Source organism: Hemiscyllium ocellatum, chromosome 14, assembly GCF_020745735.1.
Source record: "Hemiscyllium ocellatum isolate sHemOce1 chromosome 14, sHemOce1.pat.X.cur, whole genome shotgun sequence".
Classification (NCBI taxonomy): Eukaryota; Metazoa; Chordata; class Chondrichthyes; order Orectolobiformes; family Hemiscylliidae; genus Hemiscyllium; species Hemiscyllium ocellatum.
Genome location: NC_083414.1, coordinates 52,162,577 through 52,186,337, shown reverse-complemented (window position 1 = coordinate 52,186,337; position 23,761 = coordinate 52,162,577). Strand labels below are relative to the sequence as shown.

The 23,761-nt window shown below is 37.7% G+C and overlaps 1 protein-coding gene across 1 annotated transcript in view; it reads left to right on the top strand.

The window, feature by feature from the left end:
* The window catches only part of LOC132822149 (contactin-4-like), a 1,303,479-nt gene that overhangs the window by 633,217 nt on the left and 646,501 nt on the right, over positions 1–23,761 (top strand). The window contains exons 5-7 of the mRNA XM_060835221.1: positions 16,126–16,329; positions 19,550–19,652; positions 21,352–21,533. Of these exons, the coding sequence (XP_060691204.1) occupies positions 16,126–16,329; positions 19,550–19,652; positions 21,352–21,533 (489 nt within the window). The remainder of the gene's footprint in view (positions 1–16,125; positions 16,330–19,549; positions 19,653–21,351; positions 21,534–23,761) is intronic.

Sequence of the window (23,761 nt, the reverse complement as noted above, 5' to 3'; positions counted from 1 at the left end):
GAAGGAATGCTGCAGTGTCAGAAAGCTCTGCCTTTTGACTCAGATGTTAACAATTACAGCAAATGGTTCCTTGTTTAGTTTATATTCAGCAGCTTGATTCAAAGAAGAATATGGGTCATTCTCTCGTAATTCATCTCAACACACTGGTGATGTGCAACACTGCATATTTCAAGGTTTGCTGTTGCTGTCCATGTTCACTTTGAGAGAAAATGCATTCAGAGCAAGGAACCAGGATGTAAAACATGTGATTAACAGACGTTGTGGAGATTGGCTTTTAGCATGTTTAGTGCAGGAGTTATAGTTGTGCTTGTCTGAAATCATTATAGCTTAACCTGTACAGGGAGTCTGTCTGCTGAGCCATCGCATGACATATCTTTAAATAAACAAAACAAATGTTTACTTTACTCGTCCTGGTTTGAAGTTGGTAACTTTGTGCTCAACAAACACAGCGAGATCATGCAAATGTAGTCCTACCATTGGGCAAAGGTATTCATGTGTTACCGTAAAACTGAACAAATTTAATATACAAACTGAGACTGTGTCCTCTCCCTCAATCTCTCCTCATTCACATTCACACTTTTAAAGAGACAGTAGAAACTATAACTGTTTTAATAATAAAGGAATATTTCTCCCATTTGCCAGATGTCTGAAAGGATTCACACCAAATATTGCTCATCCTAACAACCAAACAAAGTCTGAGAATAGAATAAGTCACTTAATTCTCCATTGTTTTAAATTACATTTAATATATTGCCAGAAAATAATTATTACGGCAGTTAAGCAAAAAGTGCATGCATGTTAATGCATGTCAGCTAATTAAATATTATTAAAATCTTTGGCATTTACTGAAGCAGGAGTCAAATGTTCTTAGTCCAAAATATTCTCAAAATAGCTTTTCATCCCAAGTTACAAACCTAACTGCCACTTTCTGGTTCATGTTCTCTTTTAGTTTATTTTGCTGCAATATTTCTTTTATTTGCTGAGGGTGTGCAGAACTTGAGACATCTAACATGTTAAATAGCATAATCATATTGATGGAGATTTATTACTCTGATTAATTATTGTTGGATTCAGTAGCTGCTGGCTTCCCTTGTGTACCCATTCAGACCACTAGCTGCTGAAACATGCCAAAGGCATTGATGGAGCTAATTTTGTTACATTCTTTCCTCAATATTTTCTCCTGAAACATTTTTTAACCTTTAAATAACATGCAGTTCGTTTGGATTGTTTCCAGTTGGCAAATGGCTTGGGGAATTAACAGTGTTTTTAATCATAAAATGTCAGTGTTCATTGCCATTATTCCATTAATTCTGACCAAACTTCAAGATTTACTGCAGGTTGAGATTCACATGAAAATCCTGAAACTTGAGTCTGCCATGCACTGTTAGACCACATCCGTGCCAATACCCTCTGACAGACCCAACCCCATCCAAGGGTCAGTGATTATGTTAGAGGGCCAAAGAATGTTATCTTCTGTCCATGCCCAGGACTACGGGTCTATTTAGCTTACTCCGGTAATTGATATAATTTGAGTGAGCCTTAACAAGAAGAGGTTCTTGTCTTAAACAAGATATAGTTTCATGCATGACTACAATCAGCTGCAAATTACATTAGTAAGATAAACATTGCCACTCAGATGATGCTGAGGATGTTGTTCCTGCTGAACCACCTAGACAGTTCATTACTTTCTTTGGAAGTCTGATGTTCTCCTGAATTTTGAGTACAGTTGAAGTTTTCCATTCTGAAACATGTAATTGTCTCATAACATCATCTGGCACACCTTAAATCTTCCCTTCCTGGAAAACAACTGCTCCAGGATGACAAAGGTTTTCATTTTAGCAATGCCATGGATTCCTGAACCAATCAGTTTCTGAATCTGTGTGCTAGGTGGTTTCTTATTGACTTTGTTCTGAATCACTAAACTTTGCTCATCCTATTTCAGTGTTATTCTTATGGACTCAATTGCAACCCATGTTCAATCTGTGTAAGCAAACCTTTATTCTCACTCTGATCTGTGTTGAATGGTGTAAACTATTCAGGATGTGAATCTACCTGATTTCTACTTCCAACGCAACTTGAGCAGTTCTCTCTAAAGTCAGACCTTCCTTGGACAACAATGGATTGAACAAAGACTTATCAATTATTCCGGCTTTCTTGAATGCTGATTTTAAAGCTCCACTGTCTCAGTTTTGTTTCACCAAGAAGCAGTGATTGTTCATAACATTTTCCATGAATACTCCTCAGATGCTAAACTCTTCTGTTAAATATTGGTCGTTTGATGATTTTATTTAGTCTCAGATTGATGTAGTTGGCCAAGCTTGTAAAATGTCTTCCAACCTTTGTGTCTTTTTACATTTTATCAGTGTACAATTTCATCAGTGTAGGTCTTATTCAATATAATAGTCTACTTATTTGGCTCTCCAATGATTTAGTCTTTACATTTGAAGCATTCTATGTCTTAAGAATGTTGTTCTCCAAAATATCCAACTTGTATTCTACTTGGCCTTTATTTGTTCACAAATGTTGCAGATAGTATCATTTTTCCTGCTATAGCTTGCCTTCTATAGACAAAATGGAGGTTTCCTATTGTACTGGCAGCAAAATTGATGATCCCCAGCTTTTCATGGCCTAGTACATAAAGTACATCCTCCCATAACATTCCTAAATAAAGTCTTAACCCTGCCAGAACTACCATTTAAATTAAGTGATTGCAACCGATCGAAGTCATCCTTTGCAATAATGGTTATTTTGAGCAGATCATGTCTCACTGTATGTTGCTCAAACTCTGTGAACTGATTGAACATCACTTCTGCTCCAGAATACTCACTTAATTGTCTTTTACACTGAGGAGCCTACATATGCCCTCTTTCCAATTTACTTTTCTACCCAGCAGATTTCATAACCTTTCCTTGGGTCCTTTCATCCAAGTAATTTATATGAATGGGGTCAAATGTTGATACACTGTTGTCAATCCTCTGACACACTCTTACTATATATTACCAGTCAGAAAAGCTTCATTATTCCCACTCTTTGTTTCCTATTAACTAGCCAATCTTCTGTCCATGCCATTATGAGAGCTGTTACACCATGAGCTTTACTTTTCTATAATAAACTTTGATGTGGCATGCCATTATATGTCTTCTGGAAGTTTAAACAAGAGCAACAACTCTCTCACTAGCCATTTTGTTTAAGATCCTAGGATGTAGTTCATAAGGACTTGCAGAGTTGTCAGCTCATAGCTGTAATAGTCGATTCAGTACCACTTCCATTGATTATAATATTTTGAGTTCCTTCCTTTCTTCCATTTCCTGACTTGCAGCTATTTCTGTGATGTTACTTGACTCCACCATAGAAAGAAAATGCCAAATAGCTCTTCAATTCATCAATCTCCTTAATGTGCAGGCTTACTTTATTTAAGACTGCTTATTTTGATGGATTATTTCTTTTTGAAATATATTTTTTCTCGTACTATTATTTTCCCCTCCTTATTAAAGTTTTACTGCTTTCTGTATTTTATCCAAACTTCTAACTGCCATACATTTTAGTGTAATATCTGCTTTTTCATTAAGTGTCCATCCTGGAATAATTCCAGTCAAGCCTCAATGAGTACATACATATGCATGAAGTATCTGCATTGTTCCAGATTGAGCTATTTGTGACAAATATCCTACTTCTCTCCCTTTGCCATTCATTCCTTTCAAATAAACTTGTGACCCCTGGTATCCTCTGCCTTTCTGCCACATCTATACAAATTGAATGTTTCTTGAAAGTGGCACAACAAAGTCGACAGGATCAAATTTTGTTCCATTTTCTAAACATTTCCTGATGCAGATGGATGGTGAAAGACCAAGTCACCCCTTTGAATCTGCATCATTTCCTTGGTGTTAATGTATGAAAAATAAGGGTAAATTAAGACCATAAGACATAGGAATGGAAGTAAAGCCATTCAGCCCATCGAGTCCACTCTGCCTTTCAATCATGGCTCAATGGTATTTCAAAGCCACTTATTCGCACTCTCCCTGTAGCCCTTAATTCCTTGCAAGATCAAGAATTTATCAATCTGTTTAACAATTTTAACAAGCTTATTGCATTGTGTGCCTACATTAATACTTAGGCAGAACCATAAAGAGTAGTCAACAATTCTTCAACAAAATGACTGATCAGCCTCTGTGTAACAGAGTTTTGAGAAGCAAATTCAAAGCAGTACATGCCTACAACATGAGCTTCCAGACGAACAGTGTATATAGTGATGAAAAAGTTGTAATGCTTTCAGACAGAGTGGAAGAGAAACATGGGATAAAAAGCCAGGCCAGTTCTAATATGCCAACAAGCTGGTTACTGTACCAAGAGAGGCCTGGCAACACAAACAGATGAAAATTGACTGTAAAAAGAGCTATTGTGAGCAGTGAACTGCTCAATGACGCTGGGGGCAATATCAAAACAAAAAGAATATATGAGTAGGAGCAGCATTTATTTCTAAAATTCTGTTTAATGCAGAACACATTTTGATTCAAGTACGTTCATTGCCCCTTAAATCTTTCAAAAAAGCACACTTAATTTCTGTGTAACATGGCAATTAACAGGTTGGCATGAAAAAACTGCAGAACTGAACTATTTTTTGCATTTATTCACAGGCCATATTTGTTTTATTTTTAAATGAGTCCTGTGAATCTGATACATTTCCATTGAAACTTTGATTAGTCAATTAACCACACTGAAAATCAACAAATTGCCTCTTTGAAGATTGCAGACTGAATGAAAAAAATGTTCTTGTTGTATACCCATCTTTGAGGACTTTTAGTAATTTCCATGGAATGCACATCTAATAGGCTTTACATTCTTCACCATCAACTTGCTAATCAATTATCATCATGGTAATTTCTACTCCACTGCTTATTTCCTTTCGTGAAATTCACAGCAATCTGAGTTGCATAGTAACAGGCCTTTACAATGCTCCAAGGGTTTAGTCTCTATGATCTGGGCTCACAACTTCAATTATTTGCAGCATGTATTGTACAACTCATCATCTTTTATTGCTGATTTCGAAACAACATCAGACAATGCATCGAGATAATGGTTCATCATTTCAATTTAGCCACAGCAACTGCTTAAAAATTAATATGTTTGTCCAAGTTGTTGTAATGTTTATTTTTTGTGTGACTCATTTTTTACTTAGAGAGAAAGTCTAACTGAACCATAAAGTCCTTCTTCAGGCAGAGTCCAACTGTAAGTAAATGGCATTGTCCTGTGGATTTTAGTGCAACTGTGCCAATGAACCTGCACAACCTAAAGTTTGAGACACATTTTAGCTCTTTCCCATTCCCACAGACTTCTTATAGTAACTTACACTGGAGCATATACTAATTTAGGAAGCCAAACTAATGCAGGACCCTCTATTGGATATAAAATATTCACTTGAAAAGACGAAACAGCAATATACCTCCTCAAGCAACTGAGTAGGGCAGTTTATCAACCAGAAAAATCTGTTCCGATGGTTAGCGAAACTGAAAATAAAACATTAAATACATTTAAATTGTCAGTAAAGAAAATGAGCAGAACCTCGAAATATTTTTCATAATGTCAAATTCAACAATTTCTACATGTCCACAGAACAAAAGGAAGTGATTTAGACATCAAGTCTATTTCAGCTCTCAAAGCGATTTTGGCTCGTCATATCCTGTCACACCACTCTTGACCATATCCAAATCATCCCTTTTGCAATGATACGATGCCTTTATGAGAGGCGTTCTGTCCTGGTCCTCTTTCAGAAGGGTGTTGTCACAGTGCTGCTGAAATGCTTTCTTCAGACAGGCTGTTGGGAAACAGCTTTCTGTTTATCTTGTATGTTTTTTTAAGTAAGACAAAGGAATCCTGAATGGGTGGGGGTCAGGCTCCCATAGCCCGAAGGATTTTGGTTTTGCTTACATTTTTGCTGGTTGCTGGAACTGAAAGCTTCAATTCTCTATTGCTCGAGCGAAGTTTAGACAGAGAGGCTTCCTCTTAAAGCCTAAAAGGGGCAGATACTTGATTTCTGTGTTTCTTTTCACTGGACTGGAGAGAGAGAGGAGGATAACAAGAGACAACATGTGAGAGTAACAATTGTGTTGCTGAATCACCTTTGCCAAGAGTATGTTTATGGGATGCTGCCTTTATTGGGACAGTTCATGATTATTGGTTAAATAGTACATTATCTTGTTAAGTATTTCAGTAAAATTATGCCAATTTTTTTGGATGGATTTCAACTGTTATAAGAATAAAGCTTAGTAGTGGACCAATCAATTGTATCTGGAACACTGCACCTTACACTTGTCTTTTAAAAAAATGTAAAAGTTAGGATCTAGACTATCTCTAGAGTAGATCTTTTTTGGGGGGTGGGGTTTAGTCTGGTCCATAACACTTTAAAGGTAGTCCATTGTTCACCTGAGTTTTGCCTGCCTCTCTTTAATGAAAATTTGCCAGTAACAGATCAATTCTCAACCCAGTTAAATCAATGCTTGCCTCAAAAATATTTTTGTGCCAGATAGTCCTTTGGCCTTTTCCACAGTTAATTTGAAATAAATTATATTGTGATTACTGTTTAGCAAACATGTTACTGCCACTTGATTCACTTGACTCATTCCTGAGAATCAGAGTTGGCAATACTTCTTCTCCAGTGGGCTTTCACTGGACAAGTTCACCTGAACACACTTCAGAAATGTTTCTTCTCCTCCATTGTTTGCACTATTATTATCCCAGTATATAATAATATGATTAAAACACCTCATTATCACTTACTCCTGAACCCCGCCCCTGAAAATCAGATTCTCAATTTTTTTTTCACTAGTCAGTTGGCCATAGAGTTCAACTCACATGGTTTAATATCTCTTTTGTTTTTTTTATTACCTCTGAACAAATGGACTTTTTCGTTGACCCTTCTTAAAACATTTTTTTCATAACTCTGTAATGTATAGTCAAACAATCCTGATATGCCTCCACTTTTATTTCCTGCTTTATCTTGGTTCCCATGATAATTTGGTATCCAGTCTTGCCCTTACATGTGTCAAGTCTCTGTTACTGTGACGTCAAATTACCATGATCTGTCAGTGCCTCCAACTCAATGACCTTACCACACATCTTTTACATGTTTACATACATGTGCTATAGTCGAGAGTGTGGTGCTGGAAAAGCACAGCAGGCCAAGCAGCATCCAAGGAGCAGGAGAATCAGGATTTCCTGACAAAGGGCTTATGCCCAAAATGTCGATTTGCCTACTCCTCAGATACTGCCTGACCTGCTGTGCTTTTCCAGCACCACACTCTTGCTTCTGATCTCCAGCATCTGCAGTTCTCACTTTCTCATACATGTTCTGCAGGACTGAATTTGATCCACTAATATCTGATTAATTCATACATTATTTGTAATTATATGGTAAAATTTATGAAATGTAATAAACTTTGTTTTACCTATTTGGATTACTTCTATGTTTTGCGGTAATTAATACTGTGACTGATCTACCCGGTCTAATGGTGACCATGCCACTACAATTGGTTGTTCACTTATGTCATTTAGGAAAGGAAATCTGTCATTGTTATCTGGTCTGGACTACAGGTGACTCCAAACTCATGTGATTCACTTTTTAGCATGACCCTTGGTAATTCTGGATGGACAATAAATGTTGGCATTGCCTATATCCCATGAAGAAATAAGAAGAAAGTTGTTTCAAACCACTTAAATTAATTGCTTGTCATTGGATTTGCCTCATGAGCTTCCTTGTACTGTGCTGCCATGATCTATAAGAACAAATGATCAGACAAAATAGGGACAGAAGTAGGCCATTTAGCCCCTCGAGCCTTTTGTGGCATTCATTAGAATCATGGGTGATCTGATTGTGACCTCAAACACACTTTCCTGCCTGCCCCATCACTCCCTTTGACTCTCTTATAGATCAAAAACCCACAAAATTCTTTTCTGGATGTATTCAGTGTCCAAGGGGTGGGACAAGCTAGGTTGCTCTTCAAGAGATCTGTCACAGTCTGACCGCATTGCTTCACTCATCACCATGCCTTGATACCAGCTCGCCTCTTCACCTTGCTCTCTGAGATTACTCTGCTCCTGGCCTTCTTAAAATGAACATTTCATGATGTTTCATCTTGAAATAATATTATGATGTAAATTATAATTTAACACAAACTTTGAGCTTTCATTTTGATTGCAGTGAATTGTAGAAGGATATAATTAATTTATGATTGCCTAACTTTCCTGACCTTATTTTATTGGAATAATCATCTTCTTTACTTACCCCTGACATTTGTCTCATCAGTGGGAATAGCTCCTTCAAAAATGTTTTTAAAATGTTCTGAAGAAGATATGGCACACATTCCCTGATTTATATTTTGGATGAAATGATTACTGTTAGTTCCCTATATTTTGGATGAAATGACTATTGTTAGTTTGAAAGCAGGAATGGAAATTTTCCTGCATTTATTTATAACTCTTCTTCTTTCTCTTTGATGTTGCCTATCCTACATTACTTACCACTCTTCTACAAAGAAGTCTCCTGGAATGCCGAGCGCAGCTTTTCACCACAGCTTCATACAACATGGGCCCTCATGTTGAGAACCTTCCTTTTAACACTAGAATTTCTTCCTATAGAGAATTTTGAGTTAAAAACATGAAACATATCTTATTTGATAGGGATTAAAAACTAATGAGTATTTCTTTTGAGGGTATCAGTTTTTGTAAATTCAACAGCACACTAGGCCTCTTCTGGAATAATGTGTTCAGTTCTGGTTTCCCAATTATTGGAAACATAGTACGAAGCTGGATAGACTTCAGAAGAGATTTACCAGGATGTTGCCAGGTATGGAATGTTTGAATTATCAGAAAAGGTTGGATAGGCTGGGACCTTTTTCACAGGAGCATAGGACGCTGAGAGGTGATCTGATAGAAGTTTGTGAAATAACAAGAGGTACAGATAAAGTTGATGGCAATTGCCTTTTCCCTAAGATGGATAATTTCAAGGCTAGGAGCACATTTTTTAGGTGAGAGGAGAGGGATTTAAAAAAGACATGACAGAATTTTTTACAGAGGGTGGTTCGCCTGTGAAATGAACTTGCTGAGGAAGTGGTGAATGTGGATACAATTGCAACATTTAAAAGACATTTGTATGGCTACATGAATAAGAAAGATTTGGAGAGTTAAGGGCTAGGAGCAGGCAGGTGGGACGAGTTTAGTTTGAGATTATGTTTGGCACAGACTGGTTGGATCGAAGGGTCTGTTTCCGTGCTGTATGATTTTTTTAACCACGCTGTGTTTCTAAATTTGATATATTTTTTAAAAAGCTTTCATTCAACATGTGGGTTGCTAGCTGGACCAGCATTTTTGTCTGTCCTTAATTGCCCTTGACGATTACAGAATCTCAACATTACGACAGTGTAGGAGGAGTCCATTTGGCCCGTCTTGTTTGCAGTGGATTTTCAAATCAGCCTCATGACTTGGGGTCAGCATCATGCTCTAGGGTGGTTTCGTGGAGGTGAAAATAGACCAAAAATGGGCTGTCACTATGAAAGAAAAGAGCTAACTAGAAAGCGTATGTGAGACAGGATGAAAAGTAGAGTCCCATTTCAGCACACCACTCATTAAACCCAGAGCTGCTGCTGCTGACAAAAGAGGAAGAAATAGCCTGGTCAGCTGTCTAAAAGGAAGATAGGCAAGGGTGGATGTACTACCTCATTCTGCCTCTTTCTCATAGAAACTAGGCAACTAAAATAGAAGTGACTAATCACTAATGCAAGTCTCGCTGAACAGTTTGATGATTGCATTAACAAAAATGAACTAATAAAATATGCTTACAATGGAAACATTTTTGAATGTTGGGTCATTAAAAGGTGTTAGGAATAGTTGATCGGAAGGGACCATATTGTTCCAGTGGCAGTGAATGAAGGGTAATATAGTTCCAAGTCAAGATGGAATGTGTAATTTGGATTTGAACTTGTAGGTGATGGTGTTTCAATGCATCTGCTGTCCTCATTTTCCTAGCTAATAGACGTTGAGAGAGTGTGCTTTTGAAGGACCCTTCCTGAGTTGCAGCAGTGAATCTTGCATTTGATCCATGTCGCTGCTATTATGATTCAGTGCAGGACAGAGTGAATGTTTACACTGGTGGATTGAGTTGCTTTGGCCTGGATGGGAATGATCTTCTTGATTGTTGGTGACGCTGCACACAGCCTCAGGAATCAAAGAAAATTCCATCGCAGTTATGACTTTTGCCTAGGAAATGGCATGAACGCTTCATGGAGTCAGGAGGTGAGTTGCTCACCTCAGAATTCCCAATCTCTGACCTGCTTGTATTGTCAGAGTATTCATGTGGCTTAACCAGCTCTGTTTCTGCCCAGTGGTACTCACAGGAATTTGACTGAGGGGGACTTCAGAGATGCCTTTGGTCGAGACTTTCAAGGAAAGATTGTTGAGTTCTTTCTTGTTGAAAATGGTCAATTGCTCACATTTATGTGGCTTGAAGATTATTTGCCTCAAAATTATCAGCCTAAACCTTGATACTGTCCAGGTCTTGCAAATATTGCAATATCCTTTTTCATAGAATGAAGAGTTATGAATGAGACTGAAAACTTTGCAATCATCAGTAAACCTCCACGTTGTTGGTCTTCTGATGGAAATTCATTGATGAAGCAGCTGGAAGTTATTGTAGGAGTATCTTGGTGCACCTGTATCAACATCCTGAGATTGAAATAGTTGGCTTCCAACAGCCCCCTCCCCCCACAATGACCTTTTTTCATACCTACAACTCCAATCATTGGAAAATTTCCACTAAAAACACCACCCCCAACCCCTCCTAAGGATTTCAATTTACTTCAATGTTGTAGTCTCCTTAATGCCACTCGTGATAACATGCTGCCTTGGCATCAAGGGCAGTCACTCCCATCATGCCACTTGAGTTCAGTGTTTTTTTTACTATAAATATACTGAAGCTTGGTTGTCGGCTGTGTGATTTATTTTTATTTTTAATGTTGTTTAGTTTAAGTTTAGATTTTTCAATTTTGAATTGGTGATATATGGTTTTTTTCAGTGTGTCAGAAAGAATTTAAAGATAAACTTGAAGGGATTTCTACATCCATGATGATTTGTTTTAAAACAGATTGAGGGAGTAACTTGCTTAATTTTTTTTATTTGCAATTTGTGAGTCCAAGAGCCATTGAGATCCGAAAGCCATGAGAAAGATCCCTTTTTGAGAGTTTATGATGAAGCAAAGTAAACAGCTGTGCTTTCAGGTTTCTATGCAGTAAAGTCTGGAATCTGTTGTCTTAAGCTTAGGGGAACAAACCTAGCTTGAAAATCAAGGTTGTCACTTCAGTTACGCGTACCCATTTATGTAACTGTTCACCAATGCTAAAGAACCTCTCTGACATTGAAAATGAGTTTTTATACATATGAAATATCAATGTTTCAGATCTTACTGGAAATCAAAAAAATATATAATATACTCATTTTCACCTTTCCAATTTGTTTGGATTAACAGGGAGAGAAAAACTATGGGTTGCATGTTTACCAAAAATTGGTGAAATGTCAATTTCAGGGAGTTCCATGGAGAATTTGACTCCATGTGCTCTTGCGAGTAACCTCTCTCAATTCTTAGATGCCCACCTCATTATGTATGTACAAAGTATCTGTCATGCTATTTTGTAATTATAAGTGGTGTAAATAGTTAACATTACTGGGTCCATCTGAGATTTCCATTGCAGCACCATATTTAAATCCCAGCTGAGCACCAGGATAATCACTGCTAGCCATTAATAGCTGTTCAAGATACATATAGTGGAAGGAAAATGAAAATGATGAGTTTTTGAGGGCACATAGCTGCTATTTTGTTGTGAACAAATCAATGGATCCTTGGAAGCAGCTAACTACAAAATAAAATGTTGGAACAGTACTCGCTTTGACATCCATTGCGTTAGGGTAGACAACTATCCCTTCAAACTACAAATTCTACTCCAGCAGATGTCACAGTTCTGTAATCTCATCCTGGAAGATCCTCTCTGTGCTGCACTGATCTGGAAGAAACAGCTTCAAGGTGATAGAGTGTCTGCCTCTGGTACTACCTCTGAATCCTGAGGGGAATTCCAGCAGCCACTACTGCCCATCAAGGCAGTTTGGCAACCTCTGGAGGTTGCTGTCAGTGCTGAGCTTATTGGCACATTTGTTCCCCCTAAATTTCTCTGCACTTTGCACTGTGAGCACAGCCACAATAACTCCTGATCTATCTGAATCCATTGTTCACAATTCCAATGAATCTATGTAGGGAATATCACAGACCAGCTCATGAGAGTTTCAGCACATAAGATGGTTTAACATTATCTTTGATATGGTAAGGCATGAAGCACTCTGGCAGGAATGTTCATGAGGGAAGTTTGAGACAGTAGACTTTATTCCAATGTATGCTGTACCAATCATGTCACAGAAGTACAATAGGACACTGTAAGTGCATTAGGATTACTGAAATCTATACCCTCACATACCCCTTCCCATGACTGAGGGAAGGGAGCATTGCATATAGGAGCATGTGGCAAATATCTTAAGAGTTCAAGGTATGAAGAAAGCAGCTCCTCATCCTTTAACAGTCTATGAGACTTTAGATTTTGTTGTTGAATTGTGGTCCATAGGTGAGGCATTTCAATGACAACTAAAGCTTCACCGAGATGACTACAATCAATTTGTAATGTCTAATAGCATGGACAAAATTGTGTCTGACCAATATTTGTATCCTGCACAGTTAGTGACTGCATACGTTTCACATGCAGGGTATTATGATGATTGATGCCTTTAACGAACTGTGTTAGTGCCTGATTAATGAAATTCCTCTTGAAGGGCTTTACATCACTCACAAGTCCCTCGGGGAAAACAAATACATGCTCTCTACTTTTTTGGGTGTGGTGGCAGCCATTTTCCATTTCAGTGCATATTTGTAATTCAAATGGGGTTAGAAAGCTCAAGTTTTGCAGAATGAGCCATCGGCTCAGACAGTTATCTAGGCTGCTTTTTCCCTTATGGTCCCTGTCGATCCCATCAATTCTGAGCTTCCATGTATTCTCATCCAATACTTTCATCTAAGTCTTGATCTCCACTGAGCTCGGGGCCTGCAGATTACACATGCAAAGATTATGATGGCACACCCCCATTGAAGATAGGGTGATTATAACCATCACTGAACCTCAGCCTCTTGTAGTAGCCCATGTTCTCCAATATACTGTCATCTCCCACCATTGTACATCGAGTTATCCCCTCTACATCCAATCCCACCAATTGACTAGTCCAATTTGCTTACCACTATGTACCTGTAACAGCATGGGTTTGATTCCTGCACCAGCTGCATGGCTACCATGAAGGACTCTCCTTCTCAGTCCCTCAGGTTGTTACCACTGGTTATCTCTTTCTAATGAGAGAGCAGTGCCCTGGTCTGGTAAGACTGTGATGACTTTACCATACCCAATTCACTCCAAATGACCCACTTTCTATGCTCTGAGATCTTGTGCTGACTTGGATGAACAGTTGCAGGATGCCCTCATTGAGGATTTTTCTTCCTGGACTTGACTAAAGACTATTCCCCTTTGGCTTTGTACATGACCATTTGATTGAAGCATATTTGTGGGTGGCATGGTGGCACAGTGGTTAGCACTGCTGCCTCACATCACCAGAGACCGGGTTCAATTCCTGCCTCAGGCTGGACTGTGTGGAGTTTGCACATTCTCGCCGTGTCTGCGTGGGTTTCCTCCGGGTGCTCCAGTTTCCTCCCACACTCCAAAAATGTGCAGGTCAGGTGAATTGACCATGCTAAATTACCCGTAGTGTAAGGGGCCGGGGTAAATGTAGGGGGCTGGGTGGGCTGCGCTTCGGCAGGTCGGTGTGGGCTTGTTGGGCCGAAGGACCTGTTTCCACACTGTAAGTAATCTAATCTAATCTAAATCTAATCTAATCATTTAGTATGTGTTCCTGCATTAGCATCTGGCAATGCTATGTAGGCACAAGATTGATTTAACATGGTCCATACAACATTCAGTCCTATTGAGTAATCATTACTGATAACCATAAAAAAAGCTGCCTGGCTTTGTGTGTGCACTAAAAACCAAGCAAGGCAGAAGTACTGCAAACCTCTCAGTTCATTCTGAGGCAGCAAAGTGCAAACGGCAAGGCATGGCAAAGATGGTTTGAGCATCGAAGTCAGCAAAAAATGTGTAAGCACCAAGAGAATGAATGGGATGGGTGTCTATTCCTGTCTGCAAAGCAACTGAGCAGAAATCTTGTAACGAATGGTGCTGCAAAACTCCAAAGTGCAGCATTGAAATGAAGAAATCTGTTCTAAGCACATCAGAGATTTGCCGTGATGATCTGGTTGTGCTGGTTCATGCCTCATGGAAAACTCTGTGGATGAAATTTCCTGGCATATGGAGCTTGCCCTGAGGTGTTGGGGAATGCTGGACAAGGTGGGTGACTAGAAGAGTAGCCAGGACTTGTCATATACCAGCCATGTCTTTCATGGCAGAAATGGCCAATGTCCAGTTTTTCTCCATTACCAATGTTTCTCCTTATTGGGGCTTAGAGTTTCACCTATCTTCAAGAAGTTTTCCTTCTCATTTTTGATTTTATCTGTGGTAAACTGGAGAATGAACCTTATTTTAGTTGTCTGTGGCTACTGTGACTCTTCTTTGATTAGTCCCCAATTGTTAATTATCCTTTCTTGATTATTTTATTGAGGCATGTATTAAATTTTGCTGATGACATAAGCTCTTTAGTAAAGTAAGTTGTGAGGAAGACACAAAAACACAATATAGACAGATCAATTCAGTGGACAAGAGCTTGATAGATGGTGTATAGAATGGGAAAATATATTTATTTGTTTTGCTTGAAAGAATGGCATAAGAGGATTTTTTCGAATGATAGAAACTCTTAAATGTTGTGGTTCCAAGGAACTTAGATCACCTTATGCACAAAACACAGATGCATGCAGGTAGAACAAACAATTTGGGAGGGTAATAGAATGTTTATCTTTATTGCAAAGGCTTCAGAATACAAGGCTAATTGAAATAGGCTTTGATGAGACCCATAATTGGAATGTTTCTCTTAAATCAGGTATGCTAAACCTTACTGGAAAGAATCCTTGGAGAGAGGGCTATCATCTGAGGCAGGCATGTGCATATTATCCTCTATCTTTTGCATTTTAGGAGAATGACGTCTTGTTTTATTCAAGTGCTTAAGATTCAGAGAAGGTTCAGGAAGGTTCTTGTGAAGAGGCTACTTTTATGGATGTAGACTCTAGAACAAGAAGACCTGGTTTCATCATAGGAGACAGACATTTGGAACTGAGTTATGCTGATGTTTCTTCATTTGGAGAGTTATAAATCTTTGGAATTCTCTATTCTGGTGATTTATTCAGTTATTGAGAATGTGCAAAGTCAAGAGTGGTAGACTGTTAATGATCTGAATAAATGTTAGAGTAAGCTCAAAGAGCTTTCAGCTTATTTCCAATGCTTCATCTTCTCAAAAATCCTAAAAATATTGACATGATAATTTATGCATTTTATTCTCAGTTGGTAGTTCTTCAGCATGTCATGGAATTAATGGAAAGCTGCACAGTTGGAGATGCTATTTTTTGAATGAGACACTAAATTAATACCCCAACTCCACACTCAGATAGAAGCAAAAAATGCCATATCACTATTTTGAAGAAGAATAAGAAAAGTTAACTTCTGCATCTTGGTCATTACTATATCCTTCAACATCATCACAACAGTTTATCTGGTCAATCTGACAGTATGATTTCTGGGAGTTTGCTGTGTGTAAATTGGCTGCTATATTTCAAACAATTATTGCAATTCACCCATTCTTTCTTGGTTGCAAAGCACTGAAGAGCATTTGGCTGTTGCATAAATTCAAGTCTTTCTTTGTTTTACCAAAAAAAACGAAAGTACAGATGCAGTTTAGAGAACACTATTTGCTTTTTGTTTAAATATCTTAAAAATAATGCTGCCTCTCACTCTTTAACTATGCATTATGGTTTATTTTTTTGAAAGATTCAACCTGACACATGAAGCAAGGATGTTAATGCAGTGAGCTATTTATCACCTGTTCTTTTTTCAGAACTAAAATACACTTGGATATTTAACCAGTTTCCAACCTTCGTCGAACAAGATAATCGTCGCTTTGTTTCTCAAAGAACTGGAAACTTATACATCTCAAAAGTGGAAGTATCAGATGTTGGTTCCTACATCTGTGAGATAGAGAATACAGTAACTAATAAGAGAGTTCTGAGTCCACTTACCCCTCTGGTACTACGTAGTGATGGTAAGCATCTTCTTTCTTCATAACAATGATGGCTATAACTACCTGTTTGAGCAACCCTGAGTGTAAAAAATTTGACAGAGGTTCATAATGAAGACCATTTGTATTTCCGTCACATAAGTTGCTCATGGAGCTTTAACTACGATGGACTGCTTTGTACACATTTGCAGCTAAATGTATATTTGTGATGGTGACTTTTAACAGTGATAACAAATTATTAACAGAAACATTGGGCATATAATTTTACCCCTCAATTGGAACAGATTTTGCCATGAAAATTCTTTGTTCCCTTTCCTACATTTCCTGTTGTTTCCTACCAATCGCCATCCCATATCCCTCATTATAAAAAAGGAAAATGAATAATGGATGGCAGTGTACCTCAGGTGACCTGCATGTAACTAGTTCCTGTGTGCTGCAGTTAACACGACCATTGGGGATGCAAACATAAATTGTTTAATCATTATCATATAATTTAAATATTAATTTCTTGTTCAGAATGAGCAGAGACCAGTATAAAAGAACAAGATGATCAAAATGTGTCCATAATATAATTTATTCATGATTACTGAAAAATTATGACTGCTGTGAACCATCCAGCAAAAATGCATTCAGTGAAAGAAACTGCTCAGGCATGAAAGGATTATTACTGGTGATGCATTAATGTAGTCTGTGTGTAGTGCATAGCTTTTAATTTCTTCAATTCATGAGTGTTTGGGCTTTAACCAGACAATTGGTGCTCAGTTTTAATCCACGTTGTTAAATATTTCACCCGGGAACAAACAACCCTTGAAAAACTTGACACTGATGGATTAAAAAAAAATTCATTCATTATAGTTCTTGTATAAGTGTATCTTTTTCTATTTTTTTTAAGAGAGTACTGGAGAAAGCTACACCTTTCATTCTAAATGAAAAATAGCATAACCTCAAATGAAGTTGAGTATTAAGAACCTTTAAAAACCCTTGACAAAATTAAATATTGTAGCTAAATTTGTCTGAAAATTTAATTATGGACGTTTAGAGTGTGGTGTCAGTAAATGTTGTGCCAAAGTGTTTCTCATGCGGAAAAGATTAGAAGAGCAGTAATAATGTTAAGAAATATAAAAATATATGAAATCTGCACCCAAGTTTGACTTATGGAATTATGGTATAATGGCTTTTTTTTTTACACATTTTGCATAATGGCTTTTCATTATGGTTAGTTTTCTGCTTGTCAAAATTTCAATGAAAAGTCATTGGCATTTAAGTCTGCATGTTTGTAAACACATGTTTTGCAAAACTGGCAAGACTGAATTCGTGCCCTATATCAGAGAAGGTTGAGATGGGCTCTGCTCTTGAATTGGCGCTGTCATTTGTTGTTGGTGCTCCAATAACAGTGTTTGGAAGAGTATTCCAGGATTTTCAAACCAGGATGTCCAAGAATGGAAAATAAAAATGGAAAGGGCCGAGGTAATCAGTAGGTCTGACAGCATCAGTGGAGAGAGAAACAGTGTCAATGTTTTGAGTTTAATATGACACTTCTTCAAAACTGTGGAGTTTATTAAATAATATAAACTGCTTTGGATGGAAACACAAACAGAACTTGGCCAGTCATGAAGCTGAGCAGGATGACAAGTTTTCATCCAATACTGTACAGCTACATTTCTTCTGTGAAATACTGAATCCCCAACACTAAAGCACAAAGTGAATAAGAATGTCTGCAGAAAACAAGCAGGATAAATTTTACTTCACCTACATGGGGAGAATATTTTGCATAATATTCAGTTCTTCCACTTTTTCTTTCCACTGATTGATTAAGGTTTGAAGATGATGATTTCGCATGTAGTGAAAACCCAATCCAGTTTTCGGAAGAGTGCTGCTAAACAAAAGAATTTGCAAATTGTCAACAGGTCTGCCAGTGTTTCAGAGAGAGAGAAAAACTGTGAATACTTTAGGCTGATGACCCCTCATGTTGGTTGAACATGAGCCTTTAGTTCTGATGACAGGTCAGCAATCTAGACCATTAACTCTGTTTTTCTCTCCAGGCGCTGGCTAAGCTGCTCAGGTTTTATAGCATTTTGTACTTGTATTTCAGAAGTCCAGCATCTACAATATTTTGCTGTTACGAGTTCACAAATCACACCTGATTTTGCATTCTGCTTCGAGAGCAATTCACAAGATGTAGATGGACCAATAGGCGGGGACAGATTCACCATATTTTTGTGTAAAACTATTTGGTTTATCCTGGTCATCTAAAAAGAAATGCAACATTTCTTAAGTATCTGGTTGTATTGGGATTAAGGAGCTGAATTTATTTTCACTCAGACACCAGTTTGTCTAGATTATGTTCCATTAGATTAATGAAGGATTTTGCAGCAAACCAGCTTTATCCATGCCAAAAACCTTAAACGATAAATAACATTACTACCTTTTTTCTCATATATCCTGCTGTATGACTGATAATATTCACAATAATACACAATTCCATGCATGTTTGTGTTCCAGAAACTGTGGAATAAAAGGGCTGAGAGACCAAAATTATAATAGAATAATTCATACAAAGAAAATAAAAATGAGGTTGTTACCACATCAAATGTGGCTCAAAGGCAATTTTTGAGGGAAGAGTATAAGGAATCCTGCAGTTTTGATAATTTAATTTGTTCTGATTTTCAGCGGCTCTTAAGAACCTTTACAACTGATTGAACACTTCATTCTCCCAAACTCATTTTCTGCTACTGCCATTTCAGAAAGTAATTGGTGTCTCTAGTACTTTTTTTTCAAGATAATACTAATGTCCTTATATACACATTCTGAAAATGAAAGGTGAAACTGCTAACACAATTTGGCATTTTAAATGTCATACAATGTTCTGTGGATTTGTGACATGGAAATTATAATACAAATGGAGAGAAATGACCAGACAAGCTGACAATAAAATTGCAGGCTGAATGAAGCTCTTGTTAAATTGCCTATGCTCAAAGATGGGCTGCAATTATATGCTTACATTGATATTTAATTGAATGATACAATCTGCTTCACATTTCAGTTTTAGACTTCTTGATAATTATTTGCGATACCTTGAACAATTGACGAGGCATCATTAAGCAATGAGTGTAACACAGTATTGGTATTGGTGCTTATAATTAATTATGCATAAAAGCTGCTTTCCATGCAAGTAAAAATCTAACACTTAATGAGCATTCCGGAGTCAGTGAAGAATGAAGATGCTTCTGTTTTGTTTTAACAGGAGTGATGGGTGAATATGAACCAAAGATTGAAGTTCGTTTCCCAGAAACAGTCTTTGCAGCTAAAGGTTCAACAGTGAAGCTGGAATGCTTTGCACTGGGAAAGTAGGTTTTCAGATTTTCGTGAGAACATTTTGGATGTAACAGTAATATTTATTATTGATAGTTTGCTTTGAAAGATAACAAAATATTTTCACAAAACATCTGACAATATGAGGACTGAAATTTATTGATACACTATATTAAGGATGCATGTGAGTGCCAGCAATGTTGACTGGCTAGTAGAAGCCTAAGAGGCAGCGAGTTCCCGAGGGGTGCTGGATAGAAAGCCTGCCTTAGGACTCCAGTATTGTGTTGGAAGTTGAAAAAGATTAAAACATAAAACACCCATTCTGCTCAGCAATCTCCAACTCTGCATACTCCCCATTCTCCTTCATGGTAAGTTTCATAATTCATTGGAATATGTTCATGAAAAAGTAGTAATCTTTGTTGATGGCATTAACCATGACATCCTATGCTTCTATATTCATTCATATGTTCTTTGCTCCCAATTATCACACTGATCCTTTATATGCATGTATCAACTGATTTTCCTTAGATGCCACATTTTTTTCTTTCAGTTTCCAGGCCAACTCACCTGAAGCACCCATGAGGAAACCAATGAGGTGACCATGCTGACATGTTATGTCAAGAACTGGGGGACAAAAAGGGTCTTATTGACAGCAAATTTAAAAGTGAAGACATAAAATTTGTGCTCAATCCCTTGTGTCCACAGTCATCTTCATTCAACATATAGTTGAAGCAGTCAGTTAGTCATGCAACACAACTGCTATACTTTTACTAAATAACTTTTTATTAATTTCAGCTACATTTTTTTTGTTGGATGCTTATGCAGTGTTTATGCACAAACTTGCCTTTTCACAATCTGAAAGGATACCTTACCTCCACCAAACTAAGGACCAGATCCAAAAGCTGCTTTAGCTCTCAAAAAGGGGTGTAATGTGAACCATTCTTCCAGCCCTTAACCCTCTTGCCCTTCTTCATCACCACATCCCTGCACATTTGTCATGTCTCATCCATGAAGCATTATGTTCTCTATCCATCCCCAATTGTCCTTTATACCCCATTCATGCTTATTGCAACCCACTTCCATTTAAACCTTCACCCACCAAGCCAATTCATTGTAAATGCACAACCACAGAACAAAAACAAACAAATTGCATCTCTTACAGTTCTATATAACAGAATGCACTCTAGTGAGAAAAAGGTTCTCGATTTCAAAACTTACTTTGCCGTTTGTAGACGCTCTTGACTGTTCATGACAGATCGTGACAAGTTATAAAATTGCTAGGGTTTATACATGTTTCCAACACAATCTCCTCCACATTTAACAGTCCCAAAAAGTGCATGACACCCGTTCCAAAGGATACCTAATACTTCCCCATAATGCCCTTTAGGATCCCTGACCACTAACTTTCTGTGAACAGACCTGCTCTCACCTAACCGTTTCAGTGGAGGCAACCTGTCATTTAAATGGCAAGGTTGCTCTGGAAATTTCTCACATATAAGTTACAGGCATCCCATTATCCTACTTCTATATAATGGGAACGGCAATGTCAGAAGTGGGACTAAAGATTCCCAACTTCCTCCAGTGTATTTGGAAGTGAGAAAATACGATGATCTCGTTGACCATCAAAGTGCAAATATTTGATTGATACAAATTCCATCCAATTGGTTAAAAAGTAACAAAAATTGTTGTCTTCTACCTGCTGCTCATTAGTTGTTTTTAACCGTCCTATTTCAGTCCAGTTCCTACTATTAGCTGGAGAAGAATTGGCAGCGCCTTCTCTGACAAGGTCAAAGTGAACAAAACGTATGGTGTTCTTGAAATCATAAGCTTTCAGCAGAAGGACGCGGGTACATATGAATGCACTGCTGAAAATTCAAGAGGCAAGAACACTGCAAGAGGACAATTGGTTTCTTACGGTGAGTTTCATAATTCAGTAGAATATGTTTATGAAAGTGTGGCAATGTTTGCTGATGATATTAAAAGTATCAAAATTAAATCTTATCTTTATGCTCAAACATACATCAAAGTATACAATGTTTTATGGAGAAGATTAAAATAACATATGCTTCAGCTCAGAAACAGTTTATAATAATGTTGTGCACTGAATATGTAGAAATCGTCTTAATTATCCACTGAATGTGTTGAAAGAAATTTGTATGCAACTCTGATTTAATGCTCTGGCTTCAGTAGAAAATGGCCTGGGTATACTGTCTATGGTTATTGAAACTGTCAAGTTGGAAACAATGAGTCAAAGGTTTTGTCTCATTCATCTTCCTTTTGTCAACATAGACTTTCTTCAGCAGTGCTCTCCCCTACTTTTTTTTTGTTTTGTGTGTGAATTTTGTTTTGAATTTGAAGGAACATATCTTTACAAAACAAATATTTGCCTGTGTTTCTAGGCACTTTCTCTGCAGAAAATGAATGGTGGCATGCAGGGGACTGACATTGGGTAAAAAAAGCAGTGAATGTGTTTTCAACATACACAATTTGGAGTGGTACAGTACTCATTCAGTTACCGGGATCCTAAATTGAAACAATTTGGCTGGACTGTTGTTAAACAAAATATGACACTGAGTCAAAAGAGATATTGGGTCAGTTGACCAAAACTTGGTCAAAGAGGTATCTTTGAAGCAGTGGCTTCAAGGATGAAAACAAGATAGAGAAACAGAGTGGTGCAGAAAGAGTATTCCAGGGCTTGGGGCCCAGGCAACTGAGGGCTTAAATACCAATGATGGACCAATTAAGATTGGAGATGTACAAGAGAGTTGAATTAGTTGAGCTTAAGTATCACAGTGTGTTATAACTGGAGAAGAGTACAGAGCTGGGTCATTGGATACCTTGAAGGGACTTGAACAAAAGAAAGAGAATTTAAAAGCAAAGGGTGAAATAGAAATGAGACTTGCTGTGAGTTAAGCTGTTGACAATACAGTTTTGGAGATTGCAATGTGGAAGATGAACCAGGAGTACATGAAACCAAAATCTGCTGATAAATCTTATCTCACCTAATCTGACAAACAAGAGCCAAAATGCCACATGTACAATGAGCTCCTGTGACCTGCACAACGGCTGATGCTCAATCAAAAGACCAAGAGCAAATTACACAGCCAAAACAATCTTCTGCAACAAGCATTGAGATTCTCTGAGGACTCAACAGCGCCACAAAATAGGGAACAACTTTTCTTCTTACAAACCATTACCAAATGACCCATGCCACTAATTAGGTAAATGAATTAAAGGGAGATTTTGGCGACTTGGATTTTTAGCTTATGGTGGAATTGGTGGTGGAATTTGAATTTACTTAAAATGTGGAATTGAGAATAGGAAGCCAAGTCGATTGTCAGAAAAAAAAAAGTCTGATTCACTAATGTCTGAAAGGGAAGGAAACTACTGTCCTTAACTGGTCTAGCCTACATGGGACCTGAGACCCAAAGCGATGTGGTTGACTCTCTGGGTAGTTAAGGATGGGTTACACATGCTGGCTGGGCCAGTGATGCCCACGCCCTAAGAATGAATAAAATAAATTAATTAAACTAATGAAATATTTCCTTGGGCTTCAGCTGAACTCAGGAGGTATTTCTCTATATTTTATATTCGTTTAAAATCCTCAGCAAATGACAATGTACAAAGACTGCAACAGGCTTCAAAATATCAATAAAAAATAAAGGCTGTGACAAGCAGATCATTTGCTTCAAGATCTGCAGAAAAATCATATCTCCTGCATAATATACAGAATATAAAGTCCACGAAAACCTTCCCTCAATTTGACAAGTATGAGGGCATCAAGAAAAGCATGTGACAAAAGAAATCATCAATTTTCAATGCAAACAATAGAATTCCTTCACTGCGTCATTTTCAGACAAATTTTGTCTTGAATCATCCAAAGGGCATTTTAAATAGATTTTAGACTTTGCTCTCAGTATGTGAGTTTGATGAGTGAGTAATTTTGGATGCTCTGTGAATGACAATAGGATGTTTGAGCAGAAGTAGCCATTCAGCCTAACGAATCTCTTCCACCATTCGGTGAGATCAAGGCAGATCTGACAATCCTCAACTCTACTTTCCCTTCTGTTTCCCATAACCCTTAATTCTCTTATTGTTTAAAATTCTGCCTATTTCAGCCTTGAATATTCTAAGCAATTCAGTC